At 38.0% G+C, this 19,982-nt stretch overlaps 1 protein-coding gene across 1 annotated transcript; it reads left to right on the forward strand.

The window, feature by feature from the left end:
• Positions 1 to 938: 938 nt before the first annotated feature.
• Positions 939 to 19,530, forward strand: LOC133618658 (prostaglandin E synthase 3-like). The gene is made up of 8 exons (XM_061979230.2): positions 939 to 1,105; positions 7,042 to 7,155; positions 7,302 to 7,371; positions 7,443 to 7,541; positions 10,988 to 11,077; positions 12,604 to 12,660; positions 18,456 to 18,483; positions 18,576 to 19,530. Coding segments are annotated over exons 1-8 (480 nt in total). The 5' UTR covers positions 939 to 1,103; the 3' UTR covers positions 18,596 to 19,530.
• Positions 19,531 to 19,982: the final 452 nt, after the last annotated feature.

Below are 19,982 nucleotides of genomic sequence, written 5' to 3' on the forward strand. Positions count from 1 at the left end.
GAGCGACTGTGATGTGTTTTTATACCTCCTAAAAAGTAGGTAATTGCACCCCTGCCTGTCACCGACATCTATTATACACCTTATGGACTGTCCATGTCTTTGTAAGGGGGTACATCCACAAAATCAGCAAGGGATTAAATCATTATGTCGTAAAATTATATGAACCTAGCGGAAATGCAGGCAAATAGCTACATCCATCCATCCATTTTCTACCGCTTGTCTATTTATGTAAAACATCCGCTGATTACTGACTACTTTTGATTAATGTTGAACGTGTTGAAATTAAAATACACAACATGTAGAGCAGTTTTAAATACTCTACATATTATTGTTATTCTCTTTCCCCACTCACGAGCAGCTGTGCCTTTTTTTTTTAAATACACCTTTATTTATAAATTTCAACATTTATATAAAGTTGAGAAATAATAATCAAAGTAAGTACAAAAACAGTACAAAACAGTGCCATGGGGTTGTAAATTCAAAGTAACTAAAATAGAATGCAAAATGTATATCATATATACATTTTGAATTTTTTGTTTGTTATATATATACTATATATATAACAAACAAAGTGCAAAGCCATAGGCTCACTCGATTTCAGTAAATAACTTAAATTTGGAACACAGCATCATCGTTTTCACAGCTTTTGGTTGTTATAGGTAGAGAATGTTTTAACATAGAGTTCTAAATCTTTTTTTAAAGGCACAAAAAACAGGTCGGGTATTGAAAAACTTACATTTATGAATATAAAACTTAGCCAATAGTATAATGAGGTTGCAAAGGTAAAATTCCTTTTCAAATTTTTTTTCCATACAGTGTAAAACCAAATAGCACATCTTTAAAACAAAGCACAAATGTGTCATGAATATTGTCCAGGAACGAGCAGCTGTGCCTGAAAGCTCCAGAAGGCTGCTGTGACGTCATCGCAGCAGGACCCACTTGCGCCTCCGTTGGTATTCTCAACGTCCGCCACTACGTAACAACCTACGCACTAGCGACGTTTTGCATTGCAAGTCTGTGGCAACCGTTCCGACTCTGCGGGCAGTAGCACTCTTCATTAGATTCTCCTCTCTCCGAAATAAACGCACCCTTCACGTCCAGACATGTAAGTTGTGTGACACGAGTGCGGCGCGCCAGGAAAAAGTGGGATTAGTACGGGTGTCGCCGGCTAAAGTTAGCCGCCCGACAACATGCTTCGTAAAGGCGGGAGGATGGCCTTTACCGCGGTGAACTGCGAGCTGCCTTTTAACTTGCCAAATGTCTCGAATGTTTTAGAACGCCCTCTAAAGTACACAAAGTTCAACTTTGTTGTCGTGAGAAAAGATTGATTGGAAATACGACTACTTTTCTGCTAAGGTTACGGCATGTGTCAGGTGCACCGCATGGCTAAACTAACCTGCTGTTGTTAGCGTGGCTAGCTTAGGATTCATTCAACGACATTCTAGCAGGTTCTAGAAGCTCTCGACTATCAGCGCTCTGGCCAAGTTTGGACCGTGGCGTTCACTTCAGGTTTAGGTTAACAGCCGGTCACTTATTTGAACCGAGTCCTATCTCTTGGTAGTCACTTTGTTGCTTCGTCAATGATGATGATTAAGGAGGTTTGGCTCATGGGAGCATTACATAGACGAGTAAAATGGCAGTTAACACGCAGCCTGTTTAACTGTTAGTACGCGTCTGTATTGCGGTAGGAGCCATTTAGCATAGTGGATAAAGATTCATTTTAGATTTGTCCATTAAATGGTAAATGGGTTATACTTGTATAGCGCTTTTCGACCTTCAAGGCACTCAAAGCGCTTTGACACTTTCCACATTCACCCATTCTAGAAAGAGGTTCTTGACTCTAGAAAGAGGTTCCACAGCCCCCGAAGCAGAACCTCCAGGTTCTGTAACAGCTTCTTCCCTCAGGCCGTAAGACTATTGAACGCATCATAATTAAATGATCCCCTCAACTCCCCCCAAAATGTATTAACTCGCTGGAATAAAAGAGACAATATAACCTACATCCATAAACGTGGACGCATGTGGAAAAGTGCAATATATTTATCTGTACAGTAACCTATTTATTTATTTATGTTTTTAGCATAACTGTAATATCTTTGTTCAGCAGGAGTCCTATTGTCGTTTAAAAAAAAAAGTGTCATCAAATAGTTGTCCAACTTTTGTTTCACAAATAAAAATAGAAAAAATGGCTCGAAATTAGTTTTTTGATTTGCATTTAAGAATTGGAAATGGAATGGATGGAAGGTACACGGGCCGTATGGTCCATGCATGTCGCAGCCATTAGTTTTTTGTTTGGAATAGAAATTGTTTTACATAAAAATCCACTTTCCCCGATTTTTGGTTTGAAAATAAAAACAAAAACGGAAAACGGATCATCGTTATTGATGTTTTTAAAAATCGAAAATGGGAATTAAAACGAGTGGAAAACGCATTTCTCGAGTCCTTGTTCAATTTGTATGGATTGGACATATGCGTGGATCGTCTTTTTCAGATCCTCGTTTGTGATTGACCTGGAACAACAGAAGAATAAGACAAAGAACGGTGACAGTTGTGTTGTCAAAACTATTTTCTCGCTGTTAAGAGTTCCTTTCTGTTTTTTAATGTCCAGAGACATGGAAAGTGACACATTTTATTTATTGGTTCTTTATTGAGTAGGCAAACGTTGCTCTTCTGTCGTTGTTTTTCTGGGTCACTCACAGACAAGGAGCTGAAAAGAGACACTGTGCATGTGCAATCCACACATATGTCCAAACCTTGAACAGGGTATAGAGAAATGAATTTTCCACTCGTCGTTTTAATTCCCATTTTCGATTTTTACAAACATCAATAAAATCGGATAATGGATAATGATCCGGTTTTTGTTTTTTCAAACCAAAAATCGTGGAAAGTGAATTTTTATGTAAAACAATTTTTCTATTCCAAATGAATGGCCATATCATATGAAAGTGGAGGCATGAAGAGATTTGGTCGCGCATCAAAGTACAGATTTTCATACAAGCCAGTCCGCGGTCCTGTCTTTAAAATCAGTACTTCCGGTTCCGGTGTCGCAATATGAAAACATATACATTTTGGTTTGCTTTTCACTTTCTGTTGATATTTTTGTAGATATTACTGTAGAAGTCTTGGAACTTTGTGCCATGTATTAAGTATTTTCTTTCCATGTTAGCCAGCGTCACAGGTACATGGTACTGTAGAAATTATCGCCGCTTTTTAGACACAGTCAGGATTCATCAAAGGAGGCTCCATTTATAACAACATAAGACTGTCCTTGACATTATTGAATACAGGAATTTAATTACACATGATGGTCGTCTGCTCTTCTTGGACTTTTATAAAGCGCTTGACTCACTGGAACATGACTTTCTTTTTCTAGTGCTAGAACACAATGGATTTGATATTACGTTTTGGGAGATAATTAGAGGACTTTATGATAATATTAATAGTTGTCCTACTAGTCTCAGGCACAACCGTTTCCTAAAAAATAAAGAACAGATTCCAACTGCTATTGAAAATATTCAATAATTCTGTACTGTATTCTGTATTCTGTACTTTGCCTGGACCTTTTAAAAATGTGAATTGTTTCCTATCAATGAATGTGTGAATAACAATATTTTCAATATTCCTGTAAAGTCTGAGGTAAAATACTTAGGTATTAACTAGGGGAGTAACGATACACAAACATTTTGGTTCGGTACGTACCTCGGTTTAGAGGTCACGTTTGGTTAATTTTCGGTACAGTAAGAAAACAACAAAATATACATTTTTGGGTTATTTATTTACCAAATTTGCAAAATCTTCCACCAAAAATATTTTTCTTAGTGGAATATTTGATGTGAAGTAATCGGAACCTTGGATAGGTCAATAATTCATAATGACATTGATTTTGATTCAATATTATGTTTTGAGCAATGACAGTTTGAAAGAAAAAAACCCAGCTTTGTTTTATTAGTCAACATTGAACTTTTTCTAAATTACATTTAATCTTTTAAGTTTTTTTATTTCACTTTTGTTATGTTTTTGTTTATTTTCATAGTATTTTTAGAATGTGCCGTGGGCCTTTAAAACATTAGCTGTGAGCCGCAAATGGCCTCCGGGGCACATTTTTTACACCCCTGCTATAGATAATAAAAAATTTAATCTGATAAATCTATGGATAAAAAGCAGAGCCTGGTGACGCATGCACGTTTATCATAACTCTCTCGCTCTCTCTGTCTCTGCCCCCTCCCTCACGAATGCTGCTGTGCACACAATTTGTTTTGTTTTTAACCCCTTCTTAACCCTGAACGTACATTGAAAATACACGCAACCCTAACTCAAAATGCCGGACATTTGAGGCATTTAAGAAACTCCGCCCTGACAGCTCCGCAAAAGAGGACATGTCCGGTGAAAAGAGGACGTATGGTCAGTCTATCGTAGCCCGTTAGCTGCTAGCATGCCGTGTGTTGTGCCTCGGTGTGCATTGTTTACACAACGTGCGTTACGCTACTTAATATGTCCGTGTGGAAACTCGTTCGGTTCACCACCGAACCGGAACCCCCGTACCGAACGGTTCAATACAAATACACGTACCGTTACACCCCTAGTATTAACACATTCATTGTACTGCTCACAGTATATATAGGATGTATGTCTTTGGCCAAATAAAACGTTATTATATCCGTTATATGGCGTCCCTTGGTGCACTGTTGATGTTATGGTCATCTGTATTTTAGGCACCCTCGCTTTTGTAGCTGTTCGTCAGGGCTCTGCGCTAGTGGCGGGTGGCCTGCTATGTTGGCAATCAGCTTTACAGCGTGGGCAAATGACTGTTGAGAAAAGAAGGGAAGTGTTGTTCATGTGTAATGTGTCTTCGTAACTCGATAATTTGTTTGGATGTGCACACCGACGCAGCTTTACCGTGCAACCAGTTCTGGCATTTGTTGTGGGTTCATCTGCGCGGTAGAATTTCCGGGTTTCTGGAAACGAGCGGTAGTGCCTAGAGAACGGCGAGGCGTACGGTAGTGTTGCAGGGTTAAAATGCGCACCTGTTAGTACCCTGTGGGAACCTCTGCGGGAGAGGAGGCCACCAATGTAGTAGGGTTGCAACAACTAATCGATTAAAATCGATTGTAAAAATAGTTGGCGATTAATTTAGTCACCGATTTGTTGGATCTATGCCATGCGCAGAGGCAATTTTTTTAATTTTTATTTTATTTATTTATTTTTTAATATACATTTTTATTTACAAACTGCAACATGTACAAACAGTTGAGAAACAATAATCAAAATAAGTATGGTGCCAGTATGCTGTTTTTTTTCCAATAAAATACTGGAAAGGATAGAAATGTAGTTTGTCTCTTTTATCCGATTATTAATCGATTAATCGAAGTAATAATCGACAGATTAATCGATTATCAAATTAATCGTTAGTTGCAGCCCTACAATGTAGTAATGCATTTATTTTTCCTAATATTTTTGGGAGCTACTGTCTGATCTACCTTCAACCTCTGTCGTCACTCGCTCTCACATGAGTCTACCGCCTATCGGTCGCCCACTGGTGGTTGGCTGACTGTTAGTTGTGAACATGCTTTGTATGAAATGAAGCGAAGCCTGTTTTTAAATGTTTATCTCGCCGACGATCACCCTAATTTTTTTGTCGCTGCCAAAATCGTGATCACAGTTAAAATTGTGGAGCCCTAAAATAGCTTTTTAGTTACTGTTTACTATTAACTTTATTTTGCTAAGTTAATTGTATGTAATAAGAGAATGAAGAAGTAGTTTAAATATTGTTTATATTGTTAAACTGTCAATAGTACTAATCATAAATGAATCAAAAATTGTACAGTTAATACATGTGATAGATACTGATATCGACCAATCTCGCTTAGGGCTGGGCGATATGGACGAAAAAGTATGTCTCGATATATATTTACTTAAACTCAATATTCAATTTGTATCTCGATATATTTTCCGGTGAAAGTATACATATAAAGATATTCATTTTTAAAAGCGAGATTCACTGAAATTGAACTGAATGACAACTGTACTGTAAACAGTCAGTGGCACTTTTATTAACCCTGTTAATCAAGATGGGTATTAACAGCACAGAAAATAAACTGTTTAGGTAGCACAGAATTACATAACATAAATTAAAAATATTCTTTGTACGTAAAATAAATAACATAGCTGTGCAAATAATACAAAATGTATCAAACTCAGATAAAAAATAAATTCCCAGTCGACGATGTAATAGGCTGTCACACACGTACGGTTCTGGTTAGCGCCAAGTAAGTGACTTTACTTAATTGCGCGGCTATGATCTTCCTCCCTTCGGCATACATTTTTGGCAGCATTTCTCGTGCGAAATATGCCCGTCTTGGCAACTCAAGAACAGTTTTGACTTGGGCTTGCATGGTAAACAACTAAAATTAATGTTTTATCCAGACGCAGACATTTGTCCGAATGTGGCCAAGTAGACGCATTATGGGTTTCCTGGACGTCGTCTAGATCGCTAAAAGAAAAATCTAAGAAAGATAATCCTTCTGCCATCTTCCACTAGTTTTTTTAATATATAAATCGCCCGCTTGAATATTCCCTCTTTCTTTTCTACGACTCTCTCGTAGTCATTTGGGATGTCTGTTGTGATTTCCCTTCCTGGTTCGATGACCCGCCCTGTCTTGCCTCTGATTGGCCTCTGCCTAATGTTCGCCGTAATCTCAACCAATCGTGACTCATCATAGTAAACAACCAACCAATTATGGATGTTCTTATACGTGCTTGCACGTCTTGGAAGGAGGAAAGGGAGGGGCTTGGTAGCGAGTGGGAAGCAGGGGAGAACAAGGAACATAGCAAATAAGCGGCGTTTGGTCATTTTAACGTGAAATAAATTATATTGATATTACAATTTTTTTTAATTCATATCTTGTTTAAAAATATATCGATATATTTTACAAACTCAATATATTGCCCAGCCCTAATCTCCCTCATAGATGATACGTATCGGCAACATAGATCTCTGTGTGGAACATTCCTAATTAAAATGTTTGCTTATGTTTCTCACAGGCAACCAGCAAGTGCCAAGTGGTATGACCGGAGAGACTCTGTTTTTATAGAGTTCTGTGTTGTGGACAGCAAAGATGTAAAAGTCAGTTTTGATAAAACAAAGTTTATTTTCAGGTATGTATGCATCATAATGGAAATAATCAGTCTAAGTTGTATGTGCCTGTCCCACACACATTTAAGATGTTCCACATCATCATGTTTATTTTTGTTTGGTTTGTTTAGTTATTATTCTGTACTTAAGTTGTTTGTTTTCTTCACAGTTGTGTTGGAGGAACTGACAATGTCAGACATGTGAACGAAATAGAACTTTTTGAAGCCATTGAGGAAAATGTAAGTTCAGAGTATTGTTCTCCGTCGACCAAAGTGTTTCTTTATTCACCATCTCTGTCTTATAAATGCAGGAATCCAAACATAAACGCACCGATAGATCAGTGTTGTGCTACTTACGGAAAGCCCAGCCAGGAAAGTCATGGCCGAGGATTACAAAAGAGAAGGCTCAGGTTGGTTCACCACAAATGTACACTTTTGGCAAATTGAAATGCATCCGATTAGTGCTTTGCAATATCACAATATATATTGTAATGCAACATAATGTTCATTGTACAATATACAGTCCATCTGAAAAGTATTCACGGAGCTTCCTTTTTCCTACATTTTGTTGTGTTACAGCCCTATTCTAAAATACAATAAATTAATTTTTGTTCTCAAAGTTGTACACACAATACCCTGTAATGACAATGCAATTTTTTAAATTTTGCTAATTTATTAGACCTAGATCAGTGGTTCTTAACCTTGTTGGAGGTACCGAACCCCACCAGTTTCATATGCGCATTCACCGAACCCTTCTTTAGTGAAAAATAAAATGTTTTTTTTTTCAGATTCAAGATAAAGTTCTGTTTTTGGTAACACTTTAGTATGGGGAACATATTCTAAGTAACAAAGACTTAATTTAGAGTTATTTGGACACTATGGGAACATATTCTAAGTAATAAAGACTTAATTTAGAGTTATTTGGTTAGGGTCAGGGTTAGAGGGTTAGGGTTATAATAAGGCTATGCCGAATAAGGCATTAATAAGTACTTAATGACTAGTTAAGAGCCAATATGTTACTAATTTGCATGTTAATAAGCAACTAATTAATGGTGAATATGTTCCCCATACTAAAGTGTTACCATGTTTTTTTTTTTACTGGTGAACAAAATGAACCATGCATGAACATCACCTTGTTCAAACAACAAAACCAACACAGTGCATAAACTCACAACAAATTACACACCTGCAAATCAGTCAACTGTTGCCGTATCCGTAATACGCCGATAGGGAGAAGTTTCTATTTACACGATGAGTCAGGTGTGTCTTGACCTCCGCCGAACTCCTGAGGCCGACTCACGAACCCCCTAGGGTTCGATCGAACCCAGGTTAAGAACCACTGACCTAGATGAAGCAATTTCTGTAGAAATTGCAATGGTCCAATGCTGAAGCTGAACTGAAATGCTGATGGAATGTAGAATAAATGTAAGAATAGTTACATTTAGTTACATGCTAACTGCTATATGCTACTGCCGTAGCTATTACAATGGATCATTTCTACATTGGCGGTAACTTATAAAGGGAAGGGCTGAACAAAAATGGCACCGAAAAGGAAATCATATACTGCAGATTACAAGCTGGACGTAGTGAAATATGCAGCAGAAAACGGCGATCGAGCAGCAGAAAGAAAGGACGCTAGCGGCGCATACCAGGAGCGACAACGAGGAAGAAGATTTCATCGGATTTAGCGATCAGGAGTGACAGATTGTTTGGTAAACGTATAGCATGTTCTATATGTTAGTTATTTGAATGACTCTTACCATAATATGTTACGTTAACATACCAGGCACGTTCTCAGTTGGTTATTTATGCGTCATATAACGTACACTTATTCAGCCTGTTTGTCACTATTCTTTATTTATTTTAAATTGTCTTTCAAATGTCTATTCTTGGTGTTGGATTTTATCAAATGAAATTCCCCCAAAAAAGTGACTTATACACGAGTGCGACGTACGGTATATGTTTTTTTCCTTTATTATGCATTTTCGGCCGGTGCGACGTATACTCCAGAGCAACTTATAATCCGAAAAATACGGTATATATATATATATATATCTCAAAACACAGAGGCTATATCATCCCTACAAGCCTGTTTCACAGGTTTCCCTGCTAATATATATATATATATGTATAGTCAAGGTTTCTGTGGTTTATCCGTTATACAGTGCTCAATACCGGGGGACAGCGGAATAAAAATCCCCTCACGAGCAGGGAAACTTGTGAAACAGGCTTGTAGGGATGAATTAGCCTCTGTATTAAGTGTGTTTTTATGTATATGTGTGAAAAGGTTTGTGACCACTGGTTTAGATTAAGAATGAATCACAATTCTTGCAAAGAAAAGGTGGGTGGAACCAAGCATCTTTGCGTGTCTTTCTCGCCATAGCCGTGTCTGAATTGGCTGTCAATTTGTCGGAATACATCCTTGTAGTTCTAATATCCAGGTAAGAGCCATGATTTATGATCTGGAATAAAGTTTGACGAACAAGGAAATGAGGAAGCAGCTCATCAGTCGTTCTTGTCAATATTGGCACACAAGCCTGTGATCACGGCGTCGCTATTGTTTGTCAGCGTTAGATTCTAACAACAATATCACTTATACTTGTTTAGTTTTCAAGTCACGAAATATAAATGGAGTGTTGTTGGCGGTTTTTGGATGCCTATTTATTGGGTTTTTGGGCGGAATATTGGCTCCGCTTTAAAGTGACTTATGTACAGGGTAGAATGCATTAAAAGAAAAATAACTCCGTTATGTCTCTCACACGGGCAGCACGGTGGAAGAGGGGTTAGTGCGTCTGCCTCACAATACGAAGGTGCCGAGTAGTCTGGGGTTCAATCCCAGGCTCGGGATCTTTCTGTGTGGAGTTTGCATGTTCTCCCCGTGACTGCGTGCACTAAATTGGCCCTAGTGTGTGAATGTGAGTGTGAATGTTGTCTGTCTATCTGTGTTGGCCCTGCGATGAGGTGGCGACTTGTCCAGGGTGTACCCCGCCTTCCGCCCGATTGTAGCTGAGATAGGCTCCAGCGCCCCCCGCGACCCCGAAGGGAATAAGCGGTAGAAATTGGATGGATGGATGTCTCTCACAATGATTGTGAATGATAAGTAAAATTCCCCCCAAAAAAGTGCATGTCCCCTTTAACGGGTTGAATATGGCCCACGGGCTGTGATTTGCCCAGGTCAGGGATAAAGGGAAAGATGAATACAGCAATGTACTGAGACATCCTAGATGAAAACCAACGCTTCCCATCCAACCTGATGGACCTTGAGAGGCGCTGCAAAGAGGAATGGGCGAAACTGCCCAAAGATAGGTGTGCCAAGCTTTTGACATCGTATTCAAAAAGGTTGAGGCTATAATTGCTGCTTAAGGTGCTTAAACAAAGTATTGAGCAAATGATGTATATATGTACGTATTTGTGATATGTATTTTATTTTTATTTAACAATTATTTAAAACATTTTACATTGTCATGGGGTATTGTCTGTAGAATTTTGAGAATTTCATTTTGGAAAATGCTGTAACATAACAAAATGAGGAAAAAATGAAGCGCTGTTAATACTTTACGAATGCACTGTAACTATTGCTTGGATGTCATTTTATCATCTGGACCGTGGTTAATGTATTTGCAACAATACTGCTCTTTTGCAGGAACATTTTTATGTTAATTAAAAAAACTATGATTATAGCCAGTGGTAGCATGGATGTCTGGTATGTTTTTCTTAAAATTTCATATAACTTTAAGAAGTAATACGACCATGACTTGTGATATATATCTGTATCGCTATATAAATTGACCTATAATGGGGTATATATATTTTGGCTAATACAATGCATTTTTATGGTGCCTTTGTTTCTCCACAGTTGAGGTGGCTCAGTGTTGACTTTAACAACTGGAAAGAGTGGGAGGACGACTCCGAAGAAGAGATGGGCAACTTTGATCAGTTCTCAGACGTAAGCACTTTTTACAACAGGTGGCCCTCCGTCTCGTCATTACTGACGCTCTCCCATAAATTCATTTAAAAAATGCATTTTGGGAGAAGTATTTGTAGCGTGCTGCAGAAGGATACGGCATTGGTGGCTGACTAAATACTTTTTTCCCCACTGTACGTACATGTACTGTATACATACAGTGGGGCAAAAAGTATTTAGTCATTCACCAATTGTGCAAGTTCTCCCACTTAAAGATGAGCGAGGCCTGTAATTTTCATCATAGGTACACTTCAACTATGAGAGACAGAATGTGGGAAAATAATCCAGGAAATTACATTGTAGGATTTTTAATTCATTAATTGGTAAATTCCTCTAAAAATAAGTATTTGGTCACCTATAACCAAGCAAGATTTGGATGCGGCCCCCAGACCCCAGCTTATTTTCAGTCTTTTTCATTAAGTTCAAATCACATGCTTGTGTATACAAGTAATTTAAAATAATAATTTACCATTATAAAGTGTTGTTGACAAAATGTTAACTTAAGATAAAAGTCTTACAGTAGTCACTACACCAATTATATGTTGTTTACTGCAGAATATTTGAGATAACAAGCAAAAAAACATAACTTTGAGAGGAAAAAAGTTTTCTTTACCCCCACAAAATGTACCGAAAAAGAAGCAAAACCGTGGCACTAAAACCAGGTACGGACTGTAGCATGGGTCACCTGTACAGTTGCACCTAGTAAACACAAATATAGATATAAACAAAATGACAGTTGTCAGCTGTTAGCATATATTACCTTAATGTCTGTTACGAGGTACTGCAGTAGTAAAAAGTAGGGCTGCAGTAATTGGTATAATCCTGCACGGGACAATCTGCTTTAATAATATAAAAAAATGTATATCAAAATCGGATAATATGAAAACATTTATCGTGTTCTTTTTTTTCCCCACCATATTGCCTGGTCCTACATGACAGTACAGCAGTTTTGGGGGATTTTTTAAAAAGGACTGTAGTCAGACCGAGGCGCTTGTAATTGGTAATACCACACCACCTTATCCTTAAAATAGTTCTTCTCAGGATTTTCTGTTTACATTTTCACACTTTGCACTATTTTGTTACACTTAATTAACCATGTCTAACGTATTACCTATTTTTGCACTTTGGTTTTAAGAGGTTATTAAGTGTTCAATATGTTTTTAGATTTTTGTTTCCATTGTTTTCCATTGTTGTGTTGACATTTCCTTTATTTTTTGCCTTGATAGCTGTGCAAAACAAAGATTGATCTGAAATTAAGCAGATGGAGACAAACTAACAAGGCTTTATGTAACGCAGGAGAGAGAGGACACTCATATGAACCCACAATAGTCTTTGTACCCCAGCACTGTTCATTAAATCTTTATTCAAGTGTTTCTTTGTATCTTTGCGTATTCTCTCACCTGACATTAGAATCCATCGAGTTGTCATCATTTTTAACAGATAAAAAAAGCAAAGATCCTTGTTCATTGAATTGTCTGAACATTAATAATTTGCTTTTGCAATTGCAGATGATGAATAACATGGGAGGTGATGGTTTCCAACCTGGTATGGATGGTGAAGAAGATGTAAGAATATATTTTGTTTTACTTGCGCCACTCATGAGACCTATCCGTCTTTTTTTTGATAGGATTTTATACGGCCAAATCTGGTCATTCATGAGTTAGATCATCCAATATATGTATTACTTGTAATTTTTAAAATGTACTTATTGTGAGCGCTATTGACTATGTAACAATATCAACACAATATTTAAAGTTGTTTCCTATTTTCTTAAATTACTGTACTCAATTGTTTGAATAAAACAAAGTCAACAGTACGCACCAACTAAACAAAAGCCTAAACTACCAGCTACTACTCATTTAAATCTTTTGACATTACTCCTCAAACTCATCCTGTATCCAGGGACTTTTTCCTCTGAGTTTGTAAATGATAAAAGATTATTTTTTTGAAAATGAATATAGCATATAATCACTGTAAGCATCTAATTGTGTGCTGTAACGTGGTTTCATCGAGACTTCTTTAAGGGGAACTACACTTTTTTTCTACCTGTCTTCGTCACAATTCTTTTGAGAAACAAGAACACACTTATTTTATTTTTTAGTCTCATTTGTAAGTGGCAAGCAATGCTGCAAATGGGTGCATTCCATTCTGCCTCGAAATCACTCAACATTCAGAAACCACCAACAATTCTTAATTTACTTTCCGTAACCTGTATAATAACCAAGCTGTAGTGACATTATTATTGTAAGAGCGAATATAGAGGAATTGTTTATCTAGCGCAGTAACACAATCGCCTTGCGACGGCATTAGCCTTAAGCTCCGCCTGCGTCAGCATCTGAATCACTTTTGAGTTTGTAATGCCCAACACAATTCCATAGGACACATCTGTACTGACTGAAAAACAAACAATCATATTACAGTATATATAAAGTAATAGGCTCGGTGCGTTGTCATTGTGACATATATATATGACATGGTAATTATGATTTGCAATGATGCATATATTTTCTTTGAAACGGCTAAACAAATGTGTTATGTAAAAAGAGTGACCCACATTTTAACCCTGGAACACTGTTTCCTGCACGCCTCATCGTTCTCTAGGAATCCTCCTGCTTGATCCCGCAAACCCGGGAATGCTCCCGCGCATATAAACCAAGTTGCATGGCAAATCTGCGTTGTGTGCACTTTGAAAAACATTTTTAAGTTGTGGCGACAGGTTAAGCATTAAAAACACTTCCCTTCTTTCCTCAACTGCCATATTTTGCCCATGACGTAAAGCTAATAATCCAGAGTTATAGTTGCTCACAGAGTGATCCGTCCGCCACCGACACGAACACCCTACGTACAGACTACTGTAACATCAACTGTGCACCAAGGGACCCCATATCCATCCACCTCTCAAAGACACGCATAAGTAACGGATGTAATACCGTTTTATTTATCAAAGACATGTCCTATATTACTGGGAGCAGTACAGTGTGTTCCTTGGGGTATGTGCCTTTTGTGCATAATCTTTTTTTTCTCACTTGTTTGCACTTCATGATCGAACTCTGCAATGGTATATTTATTTTGAGTTAGGTCTTTTTCTTTTGTAAATTTTATTTTATAACTGATAAATTATTTGTGGTTGTTTTATTTTTAAATTAAAGCCTAGTTCACATACTGTTTGTTTAAAATAGAAAGGGTAAAAAAAACAGGAAAATAATCGTGATAAAAATAATGATTATTATTTGGGCCATAATTGTGCAGCCCTATCTCTGCATGTCATTGTAAGCTTATTAATGTTAAAGTTAACAACACACCAGTCTTTCCTTGTCTCCCACCGTGGTTGCATTGAAGCAAGTGCTATATTCTGGTATGGCAAAAAAGCAAGTTCCCCAACGTCACACGCATTTGTTGCTGCTTATTGTAAAATGTAACACAGGCTACACTATATTCTGCCCTCCCTATATGTTGCAAGTTAGTTTGCCAATCATGTACAGTCAGAATTAGAGATGACAAAAATACCACTGAACAAAAATATAAATGCAACACTTTGGTTTTTGCTCCCATTTTTCATGAGTTGAACTCAAAGATCTAAAACTTTTATAGGAAAAAAAGACCTATTCCTCTCAAGTATTGTTCACAAATCTTTCTAAATATGTGTTAGTGAGCATTTCTTCTTTGCCAAGATAACCCACCTCACAAGTTGGCATATCAAGATGCTGATTAAACAGCATGATTATTGCATAGGTGTGCCTTAAGCTGCCCACAATAAAAGGCCAATCTGAAACGTGCTGTTTTATCACACTGCACAATGCCACAGATGTTGCAATTCTGAGGGAGCGTGCAGTTGGCATGCTGACTGCAGGAATGTCCACCAGAGCTGTTGCCCGTGAATTGAATGTTTATTTCTTTACCATAAGTCGTCTCTAAAGGCGTTTCAGAGAATTTGTCAGTACAGCCAACTGGCCTCACAACTGCAAACCACGTGCAACCATACCAACCCTTGACCCCCACATCCAGCAGGTGCACCTCCAGCTTAATGCTAACGTGTAATAGACAAGGCTAACCAAAATTGGCATGGCCACTCGCTGGGTACATATATAGACAATCATTCACACTCACATTCATGTCTGTGGACAATTCCATTCCAGTTTCTACCGCTTGTCCCTCTCGGGGTCCCTGGGGTGCTGCAGTCTATCTCAGCTGCACTAGGGCGGAAGGCGGGGTACACCCTCGACAAGTCGCCACCTCATCGCAGGGCCAACACCGATAGACAACATTCACACACACTAGGGCCAATTGAGTGTTGCCAATCAACCTATCCCCAGGTGCATGTCTTTGGAGGTGGGAGGAAGCTGTAGTACCTGTAATGTCAGAAGAATTTGGGTAGTCTACACAAGCTTGAAAAAGAAATGCCCAAATTAATTTGAAATATGTTTCTCTTTAACTTTCTCTCCTTTCTTTTGCCGAGTGTCAACTAGAGCTGGGCGATGTATCGAGTTTTTAAGATATATTGATGTATTTACAAACAAGATATGAATTAAGAAAATATCGTAATATCGATATAATTAATTTCACGTTAAAATGACCAAACGCCGCTTATTTGTTTTGTTCCTTGTTCTCCCCCGCTTCCCACTTGCTACTAAGCCCCTCCCCTTCCTCCTACCAAGACATGCAAACACATATAAGAACATCCATGACTGGTTGGTTGTTTACTATGATGAGTCACGATTGATTAAGATTAGAGCAAAACATTACGGACAGGCCAATCAGAGGCAAGATAGGATGGGTCATCAAACCAGGAAGGGAAATCACAACAGACACGCACATCCCAAATGATGACGCGAGAGTCAAGCGGGTGATTTATATATTAAAAAAACCAGTGGAAGATGGCAGAGGGATTTTCTTTCTTAGATTTTTCTTTTAGCGATGTAGACGCGTCCAGGAAACCCACAATGCTTCTCCTTGGCCACATTTGGACAAATGTATGCATCTGGATAAAACATTCATTTGAGTTGTTTACCATGTAAGCCCAAGTCAAAACTGTTCTCGAGTTGCCAAGCTGGGCATATTTCGCAAACATAAAACATTAACACCAGCTGGTTGTTACAGTATGAATGTGTGCACTATATCATGTACAGTGTTTCCCCCAGAAAATGTGTTAGTTAAATGGTGGTGACTCTCCCGGGGAGGGGGCGTTGCCCGGGACGGGTGGGTGGGTGTAAGGAACAGTGCAACTCGGCCTGTCGCCATCATTTCTTCACCTCATCGCTGCCACCACAGCATGGGCGGGGCAATAGACTACAGACTGTAGTGAAGTAGGCCTACAATTTTTGGTTGTGTTTTCCGCTACCTTTGCTGAGTGGTGATGTATATCTCAATATTTTTTCCGTAAGTGTTAAAACAAAACCGCAAAACAGTCCTACTTACCTACAGTCCTACTTACCTGAGATACTAAGTATGTCATTATTATGACTTAGTACGTCAATATTTTTGACTTAGTTATTTACTAAGTCAAAATAATGACTTACTAAGTCAAAATAATGACTTACTAAGTCAAATTAGTAAGCGTTTGCAATAAGCGTTTGGGGAAAAAAAGAGTTAAAAGTGGGACCACATGCTGACATGTGCTCAACTCATGCTTAATTTATTACAGCATTTGGGAAGCCTGTAGTTGATTTTTATTATGTAAATGTTATATTTTCATCAACATGTGATAGCAGGGACCCTGCCATTCAAAACCAGGCTGCTACATTACTAATGATTAATGTAACTATCCATCCATTTTCTACCGCTTATTCCCTTCGGGTCGCGGGGGGCGCTGGCGCCTATTAACTATAGCTGAATATATAGTACAATAGCAATAGGAGAGACTATTCATCCCTGAACACCATGGAGTTCATGTAGGCTTTATGATGCAGTTACATTATTGTATAAACTATTAGAGACAGCTTAATTTAACATTATGTCGTTTTTTTGCTGGTTCAACACAGCTCAATCAACACAGAAAAAGGTAAAGTGAAATAACTTAGTTGTTAACCGTAGGTCAATAATGGTAGTCTTTCTCTCAGACAGACAGGTCTTCGCTGTCCGTTTCATGTGGGGTGCACACACGCGCGCACACATACACGTACGCACGTGTTTAAGGGGGATTTGAAGGCAATATAGAGATTAGCCACATCTTTCAAGCGTTTATATCTTTACAATCCTAAAAAACTAAACACCTGTGTTCTTGTTTCACATTGATTGTGAATGGAAAAATTCCCCAAAAAGCGCAGTTCCCCTTTAATGCTTACTATTTATTGTGTTGTTTCAGGCTATATTAGCGGCTAGCATACTTTTTTGTCTGCTCGTGCTTGCTCTTACTTGGTGTGTAACATGTTTAGCCTCATACCACAGTCCACCAGTGATTATGATTCCCATAACAATTGTAGTGTATTTTACGCGATGGCTGTGACGATTGTTAACTTAGTGAAGATCTAACATACAGTTAGCCTCTACCCAGGGGACCAAAAATAAAGTAGTCGTCTTGTGCGTGGAGCAGCTGCAGCATCACACTAACTATGCTAACATTAGCTGCCAACAATAAGCCGTCCGGGGCAAAACAAAGATAAGGGAGTTACTAACCTCACATTATCACCTGATTCTACGCGAACCATAAACATACAAGTAAAAGCCAATGCTTTGTTGGCTTTTTGCCTGCATATGCTGGCTTTGGTCATGCTTGAAGTGAACCATACTACTTTATGATCATGCAAGGTACACATCTGACTGAAACGGTTATTTGTAACTAAGAGTTGTACGATCACCGCTGAAAAAGACCGATACTTCTGTTAACATCTTCATCTCCCACATAGAGCAGTGTCAAGCGTGCTAGAAAAACCAAGTGCACACTTCCGGACTTCAACCTAAAATCGCAATGCCCTATGACTAAGCTAACAAAATAAGATCACCAGAAAAATAGCTTTCAAATTTACTGTTAATTTGGGCTTGAAGAAACAATATCTTTAGGCAATGTGCAGTGATGGAATGTTGCAATACAATTACACTTGCAGTTGAAATTTCTTTTTTGAATTTCCTTTTTCAGAACTGTGCTTTTGAGATTTTTTATATGAAGTTTAAGCTGTTTAAAGTTTTTTATGATGAAGAAAAAAAGTTAAGTATATTTTGTACCAGATTTAAGACATTTCCAATATTTAAGTGCACATCGAATTGAATCGAAACTGAATCAATTTGGGAAATTGGTCGCAATACCCAGCCCTCCTGATGGGTGGCCGATCGCCTCCTGATGGGTGGCCGATTGATTGGTGCATTTCTATTGTTGAGTGATTTCTTTGATCCTTCTGTAATGTTTCACTGCCTTTTGTTTCACCAGGAGGACACTGCAGACAGTGATGATGAAAGTAAGAAACCGTGACCTGTGAAGAACTCCTCAGTTTCTTCCTTAGAATAGCTTGTGGATTGAAAGTACTAATTATGTTTGCTGTGCTTTCAGAAATGCCTGATTTGGAATAGAAGCATTGGTACTCTTGGGGGAAAAAAATAAATAAAAGATCATGGAGAAAGGAAGAAAAATTAATTTACACTTTATTTAAAGGCAGTAAAAAACAAATGTACAGCCAGCAGCCATATTTAAATACATAACCTCTGCTCCAAGCTCCTTCCTTCCCAGTCAGTCCAGTGAAGGTTGATATGCATGGTATTGTACAGAGCAGCTATCGCCACTTCCATTTGCTGTACTGCACCTGTCAGGTATCTTGCTTTACTGTAATATTACCAACGAAGCACATATTATTGGATGGAAAAGCTTGTCTTTAATTGAGCAATATGTGTTAAAAAGATTGACATGAACATAATTGTGATTTATTGAAATTAGGCACACCCTTTTCCATTGTTGTGGTTTAAGTCAACTATATAGTGTAGTTTCTTCTTTAAAACAAACAATTACAACGGGCCCCTTTTTAGAGACTTTAGAATTAGATATCCAGGAAGCTGGTCTTTTTGTTTTGGTTGCTTAAATCTATAGCTTACATGTTTCCCTTTACTATTTGTTGAAAGTCTGTACAGTTGGTATATTCTGAAATCATTGCAGAAATGTTTGCATCTGACCAATAATCATCTACTCAAGTATTGTGAATGGAATTCATCCATTTAATTGTTACTGTTTATCTTTCCAATATACCAACATGCTCAGTCTGCCTGCAGAAGAAGGCCTGAACTGAAGTTTAGTTAGGTGTCAACATCACATGACTTATTGCTTTCCTCCAGGTTCTCTGCTTAACCACATCCAGAACAGAGCCTCCCTTGTGGGAAATCAATGTTGGAGAGATGCAGTGTTTAATGACCAAATTCTAATTGCAATTTAACAATATGTATAGGGGAAAATTGTGAATTACAGTGAACATTCTTTTTTTATTGTTGACATATTTCTAATAAACATAAATGCTTAACGCTGTGTTTTTGTCTTTTTAATCACGTGGGTCATGTATGTGAGACGTAATTTAAGTTGCTGAAGTTGTAGAATTCAAGTTTTTTAATGCTAAAGATCTTACAAATGGCAAAATGTCTCCATGCCGTTTCCATAAGAGTCAAATATTTCTCGGGAAACCACGTAGTGAGGAAGTGTCTATAAGTATTTTTATTTGCAGCAAAAGGTGACCAATTGCGTCAAAGTTGTAAGCCAGCTTCCTAGCAACTGGAAATTCTGAGTTGATCGTCAAGTTGCAAGACCTTTAATCTTCAAGCAACGTTAAACACACTGCTTCTCTTTGAATTATACTTTCATGCATACTGCTTTTGTAGTCGCTCGTAACGTGTACTTCAGAGAAACATTTTAATAATGTTTCGCGTTTAGGAAAAGTTAACATTTTAATGTGCGTTAATAAAAGGTTAGCATTATTGA

Source organism: Nerophis lumbriciformis, linkage group LG01 (assembly GCF_033978685.3).
Source record: "Nerophis lumbriciformis linkage group LG01, RoL_Nlum_v2.1, whole genome shotgun sequence".
Classification (NCBI taxonomy): domain Eukaryota; kingdom Metazoa; phylum Chordata; class Actinopteri; order Syngnathiformes; family Syngnathidae; genus Nerophis; species Nerophis lumbriciformis.